Source organism: Opisthocomus hoazin, chromosome 1, assembly GCF_030867145.1.
Source record: "Opisthocomus hoazin isolate bOpiHoa1 chromosome 1, bOpiHoa1.hap1, whole genome shotgun sequence".
Classification (NCBI taxonomy): domain Eukaryota; kingdom Metazoa; phylum Chordata; class Aves; order Opisthocomiformes; family Opisthocomidae; genus Opisthocomus; species Opisthocomus hoazin.
The window spans coordinates 62782228-62789115 of NC_134414.1; the positions used below are offsets into that span (position 1 = coordinate 62782228).

The 6888-nt window shown below is 44.6% G+C and overlaps 1 protein-coding gene across 1 annotated transcript; it reads right to left on the minus strand.

The window, feature by feature from the left end:
* Nucleotides 1-362: 362 nt before the first annotated feature.
* LOC104338615 (2-oxoglutarate receptor 1) lies at nucleotides 363-1334 on the minus strand. Its single transcript, XM_009944676.2, has one exon. It carries the CDS (start codon nucleotides 1332-1334, stop codon nucleotides 363-365), a length of 972 nt encoding a protein of 323 aa, XP_009942978.2.
* Nucleotides 1335-6888: the final 5554 nt, after the last annotated feature.

The window sequence follows — 6888 nt, forward strand, 5'->3', positions numbered from 1 at the left end:
AGCTCTCCGTGTTTCTGTAATCAGCCACTAAGCCTGGAGCGAGAGAACGCTGCGCTTCCCAAATGTTTTTGGTTGGTCAGGTGTTTTAATTTCCACCTTCAAGGTGGCTTAGAATCTTTTCTTTTCACTCCCCGTTCTTTGGTTGCTAAGAGAGGTATACAAAAACCTGCTCCAGAGACAGCTTTTTGACAGGCACTGCAGGGAGAGGGAGAAGCCAGCGGCAATTCTTGCTACCGTATCAACACACCTGCCTTGGCAGGAGCTTACAGCACCAAAGCCACCCCGGGGTTGCTGGGATTCCTTCATAACTTTAATGCGATTTGTGACTTGGTCACATAATTGTTGCTCCTGGGCTGCTGGACTTATTTGCTCCACTTACACCTTGAAAGAGAGAGGATGGCCTGCTGGAAGTTACCTCCGATCACGACATAAAGTAGTAGGTTGCCACATGTGTTGAGTGCAGCCAGTGGCCAAGAGATGATATAGGCAGAGTGGATTTGCTTCTCCACGTGACAGCTGACAGGACACAACCGTAGTTCAACCTGAGCCACCCGAAAGACGTGGAAGGGAAGGAAGCACACATAGAAGACCACCAAAAGGATGATGGCGAGTCTGCAAGCCTTTTGTTTGTAGCAAGCCTGCGTGTGGGACCCAGTAGCCAAGGTGTAAATAATGATCACGTAGCAGAGAGTCACTGTCAGCAAGGGCAAGAAGAAGGCCAGGCTAGTCAGCAGCCAGTTATACCACCTGATTGTGCCCAGGTTTTCAGAGCTGGTGAGGTTGAGGCATAAGGATCTGTTTTGCCCCTCTTTTGAGGAGATCAGGAAGTTGATGGGGCTGACAGCTGCCAGTGAGATCACCCAAACGGCTGCGCAAGCCCCCGCTGTCCACTGCTTCCTCTGGATGTGGAAGAACTTCATAGGGTGGACAATCACCACATAGCAGAAGATGCTGAAGCAGGTGAGGAAGAGGATGCTGCTGTACAAGTTGAAGTGGAAGCCGAAGCGGACGAACTTGCACATGAATTCGCCAAAGATCCAGTGCTCCCCACTGGCGTAGTAGTGTATCAGGAAGGGAAGACTGGTGAGGTAGAGCAGGTCCGTGAGCGCCAGGTTCAACATGATGATGGTGCTGCTCTTCCAAGGCCTCATCTTGAAGCTGTAAACGCAAATCGCAACGACATTTCCTGGGAAGCTCACCAGGAAGATGATGCTGTACATAATGGGGAGGTACAAAGTCTTCAGACTGACTTCTGCATCAGTGCAGTTGGGAAAATCACCTTCAGTGTCTTGCCAGGTGTTGAGGTTGGCTAAGTCATCACTTGTTGTGTTCATGGTTTTTCTTAGCGCTTAAGAACGAGAGAAATGCTTAGTGTTCACTGACAAATAAGACCTACTTATAGTCTGTTAAAAACAACTAAGAACACATCTTTCATCTCCCCATCAGTGCTACTATTAAGGTGCCTTTAGTGAATAAGGAAAGGCCTTGGTGCTTTGGTGAAAATTCATGCTGATCTAGAGGCCTTTCAGCATATCTATATTGAGATAGATACAATTTTATTTTAAAACACATATTTTCAGGGAAGGGTCTGCACGGGCACAATGAAGCAGTAATACAAGGGATTCCAGACAACACAGTGTGTGATGTGTGTCCCCTGATACATAAAGTTCACCTTCTGCTCTCATCAGGCATCAAGCAGAGCAGAAGGACAGCCTAGTCATGTTGTGCTACTGGCCAAAGGTATCGAGAGGAATTTCCAGAATGTAACTGCACCATAAATTCTATTTGCATCCTTGTTAATTAAGTAGAAAACAGGGCAGATGTTGAAATGTTTTCATATTCTTTTTGATACTGGATTTGGTTAACATTTTTCTCCCTGCTCCTTGGAAACAACTGATAGAGGAATATTTTATTCTTTTAGTTCATTAACAAGATTGATGTTGTAAAGAAAGAGGTTATTTTTAGGCTTGTCATTAGTTGCTATGTAAATTTCTATCCCTGTAAAATTTTAAAATGGTGTTTTGCTTAGACATTAGTCTTCAATAGAAGTTTTCTGAAACATCAGAATGAATTAATCCAACTTTGCAAAGCAGCCATTTGCAAGACACAATATGGGACTTGAGCAGGATTCAAGGGAAGTGAAGATAGCCCAGTACATAGTCTCTACAATAGAAAATACGGGGCCACTGAAGAAGGTTGCAGATGACTGCTAACATTGCATCCAGTGCATTTGCATGAATGTCTTCTTTCTTTTAAAGCAGAGTAAATGTTTTGATGGAAAAAAATGAATAAATCTCTAGGGTAATTTTTGCTGACGGAATGCAACTTCTTACAGGATGATGCCAGTCCTCAAATTACAGTGGCCTGGATCTGTTAAGATGGATCCTACTGAATCATTACTTTGATCTCTTGTCCCACTCTGAATTTTCTTTATGTAGCTTCTACCCCCACTCACTTGTGAGATCTCACATTTCGAGGATTTGAATTCGAATTTGTGTAGAACATTTGTTTCAAACATATTTCAACCACTTTGAAAACTGAAGCTGGAGCTTGAGAAGACACATGCCAAACACTTGCATTAATTTTTAAAGAGCAAAACAGCTTCAAACCTCTTCTCATGGCTGGGGATGGTTTGGTCTAATTCAGTTAAGAAGTAACGCAGTGATGCCATTGTCCCCAGACAAACTCAAAGCCGCTGGTGTGGCTAATGGTTAACCAGGTTAATAACAAGGTCCCCGTCCTGCAGCTGGTCACGGCGTGCTGTCCGCTGCTGGAAGCACCAGGGCTGTGCACACCGCGGCGCTTACAGTACACAGCTATTAAGCGAGCTGAAGGGCGCAGCTGGGTGCCGCTCCCCGCACCACTTTCTTCATGGTTTTGCAGGACTATCATTTTGTAAGCAGCATTTTTTCCGCCTACCAGTGCGCCGCTGCAGCAAACCTATAGGGGCTATACAACAAATACCTCTGCTCAACAGAGACCTCGGCTGCAAGTATTGCAAGAAAAGCACATGGGTCTGGGGGGCTCAGTTCTGAACTGCCCTAAGATTACATCCAACCTAACAGGTTACCACAGGGACCAAAGAAAGGAGACAGCAAGTCTTTGCTGTTGGCCTTCTCACTTTGCTGTCTGAATTACAAATAAAATTTAGACAAAACTTAAATCTAATTAAGGAACAGTTTGTACTGTGGCAGATTTTATCACACTAAGTAATTGGCCATAATGGGACTTCTGCAGCCCAAGCTGAGGGCAAATGATACACGCTGTAGACACATAATGAACTTTAAATAAATTATCCAAGAGCAGAACTCGTAATGAAAGGGAACTAGGTTATTGAAATAGAAACCCTCTTTCAGTCTTAATGGTGGAGTCACTGCTCTATTACATGGTTTTCTTTACTGTAACCAATTGATTGGAGTCACTTTAAAAAATGTTGTGATTGCATGTCTTTAATCGCAGTCACGTATAAGGGAAACTTGTCTGCTCCTGCATTGTGATAATTTAATTAGAGCCTGCTGGAAATAAAAGCCAAATGGCTGCAGCCATGGCAAAGTAACCTAATGCCTGTAATTGGACTATATTTCACACAGATGTGTTGCTGAATAAATTAAATAGGATTTGGCTTGCAGTGTTTGACTCTTCCGCTGGCTCAGATTCAAGAGACGTGAGTGATATATTTAGGGATGAAGATGTAAGCCCTCCTTACCTTATGCTTTATTATTCAGGGAGGTATCTCCATGCAGAAAGAGTATGTGGATTTAACGTGAGATTGGATGCATCCCAGATAAGTTTAGTTTGTTCCATGCTTCCATCATCCTCTAACCCTTTGGTCATCTCACTCCACTTTGCCCTGCCTCTATAGTCACACCTTTAAATCAAAATACGCGTTTTACCTGTAAATCCTCCGTGCTGTCTTCTCTCTTCATAGCTCATTCCTTAAGTACCCTAGTCCAGCGGGCAGAGTTTGCTTGTGCAGTGAGACTGGGAAGGCTGCAGCAATCCCCCGGGGCTATCGGGCAGGTTGTGGGAGCGCTCTGCCCCTGTTTCCAGCTCTCTGTTGGGTCAAGGCAGTGTGAGCTCCACGGTGCTGAGCGGGAGCTGCTCTGACCCCTCTTGCCTTCCTGCGGGCTGGTTGTCACGTTGCCGGCGGTCGGGCCGTGCTGGTGTCAGCTGTCCTCCCGTCTGGCCTCTGCTGCCAGCGTGGGACGTGGGTTCATGCCCTGTGTCACTTGCAAAATTGGTTGGGACTGCCTGCAACCTGTCCAGTTTGGCTGGAGCGGTTTGTTATGGGCACTTCCAGCCCTTGGCGAGGGAGGCAGGCCAGCAGCGCTTGGGCAGGGAGAAGCAGCACCACCCCAGTGCCCACCTGAAGGAATATGTGCTCCCTGGGTCCAAGGGCACGGAACAGGAGAGGTGGGAGATGGGAGGAGAGGTGGGGGGAGAGCAGGGTTTCGAACCAAACCCTCGCCACTCAAGCAGGGTGAAGATACCCATACTCTCCAAACTGGGAGCTTGGTGTGATCAGCTGCCCCTCCCACAGGGAGGGACCTGGCTCTGAGAAGAGCAGGGATTGTGCAACTGAGGCACAAGCAGGAGAGGTATCTAAGACCATGTGCTTGTGAGGGCAGCCTGCCTGGAGGAGGGCTTTGCTGGAGAAAGGTATTGCATGACTTTCCCAGACAACTATCCTGACCACATTACATGGGTAACACACTTCTCTGCTGGCACAACTTGTCCAGATTGTCCAGAGATCAGAGGAATGAAGAAGCCCAAGAATGAAGCCAAATTATATGGTCCCTTTGCACATGTTTTGAAAAAACATCCAGCCTGCTGTGTGATCTGGAGCATTTTACAGTCCCCAGATATCTAGGCAATAAAGCAGAAGAAAGACTAGCACTTCCGTGAATGTGATGACCAGCCCTCAGGAAGGAGCTAGCAGAAATCGATTCTCCCTTTGGAGATGGCAGAAGGGCACAGGCACCTTGCGGGGTGCCCTACAGCCGGGGTTTCACTTTCTTTGCACAGTGAACTGTGAGGAGCATGGGGCCACCCAGGGGTGCCAGGGTAATCATGATGTAGAAGTTAAAGACTTTATGGGCCGACTTAGCTTTCCAGCACATGGTGCTAGCTGAGCCAGTGACACTGTGGAGATTTTCTACAGAGCCAGTATTTGCATGTTTGGCTGGGTCTTCTCTCCTCTGCCTCTTCCTACTCAATAGGTTTTGACTCTTGGGCTAACAGTGGTCTGTTGACTTTTGGCTTGTTTCAAAACAGTGATCCTCACACCAATTACAGGCTTCTCCCTCCCCCCCCCTCCCCCCCCCCCCCCCCGAAAACACTTTCAAAAGCATAAGCATTCCAGATTTGATTTGGAATTAAATATTTGCAAACTTCTGTGAATAGGTAGGAAAGTTATTATCTTGAGAGGGAAGTGTTTAGATGAAGCTGAAAAGAACTTGAATGTTTTCCAACACCGAACTTAATTTCAGATCTCATTTGAAGCCATTATTTACTTTCTCATGATGACAAGAGATGTGAACCTGGAAACATGAGCAATTACATGCTGCATAATGTAATAGTGAATCAGATTCAAATTATTTAGTAAATATAACTTTGAAAATGACTGCATAACTGTCCTGTTTCTTTATCCGATGCATTCAGTATTTGTCATCTTCACATGAATGATTTTCAGCTTACTGGTTGTACATAAGCTGCTCTTCTTAACTATTTCTGGTAGAAGTTTGGCCACATCAAGCTTGAAGAGGAACATTAATTTCGGACTCCTAAATACAAATATTCAGAAATCAACTAAGAGTTGTCACCATATCCCTGAGTAACGATTGATATGAGCCACCAGTGCTTATAGAAAGAGTTGAAACCAGTTTTTACAGTGTGACTAGCTACCAGGTAGTAGTAATTTCATTATTCTACATCATGGAAACTGCACGTTCTGCAAAGTGCAAAAACACCCTTTGTAAAGGGCATATGGGGAGTCATGCAGAGACCAGAGGTGTGAAACTGTAGGTTCTCAGGAGTCCCAGTTTATCCCTACACACATAGATGAAGAACTTTCTGCATTTTATTTATAAATTCTTGTCAATGTATAACGAATATCAAGTTAATTGTTCTTTTTTTATTCATCATTTGATGTTTTGTCTGCTTCTGTATCGTATTTTTGAGTAAGAGTCGATATTGCTCTGACTTTATGAATCACATTATATCAAAAGTGGATCATTACTTGAATACTTCAGTATCTGTGCTTCAGGAAAAGAGTCTGAAAAATTGTGAGGAGCTGGAAAAGAGGAATGAATGGAGTACTGAGAAAAGTTGTGACATGCCTTGAGAGACTTCTGAGGCTTTAGAGATTTGCTCTGGTTAGTTTATTCAGCAGCAGGTTTAAACAGGGATGGATGATAGGCATGATCACATCCATAGGAAAAGACTCCTGGTATCAGCGTAGCTGGAGCCACACCAGTCCAGGCTGGCAGCAAAGCACAAGTATTTCTCGGTGAGGGTGGATAGCTACTAAAGCAAATCCCCGTAGTAATATAGTAGATTCTTCAACTTTGGAATTTTTAAACCAACATTGAGTGTCTTTCACATGAATATTGGTACAGTCACAGAGCGGCATGAGATGATACCTACTTTCAACGTAGGATAGATTCATAGGTTTTAAAGGTTAGAAGGACCTCTATAACACCCAGTCTAAAGGTTTGTATCGCCAAGGCCTTGTACAGCCAAGGCCATAGGATTAAGCTCAGAATTTTCGGTAACTTGTATTTAGCACTAATTTTTTTTTTAATAGGAGGACAATCTTGATCTGAAGAGGGAGGGAGAATCCTCTTATTCCTTTGATAGCTTGTTCTAAAGGTGATTTATAGGATGGTT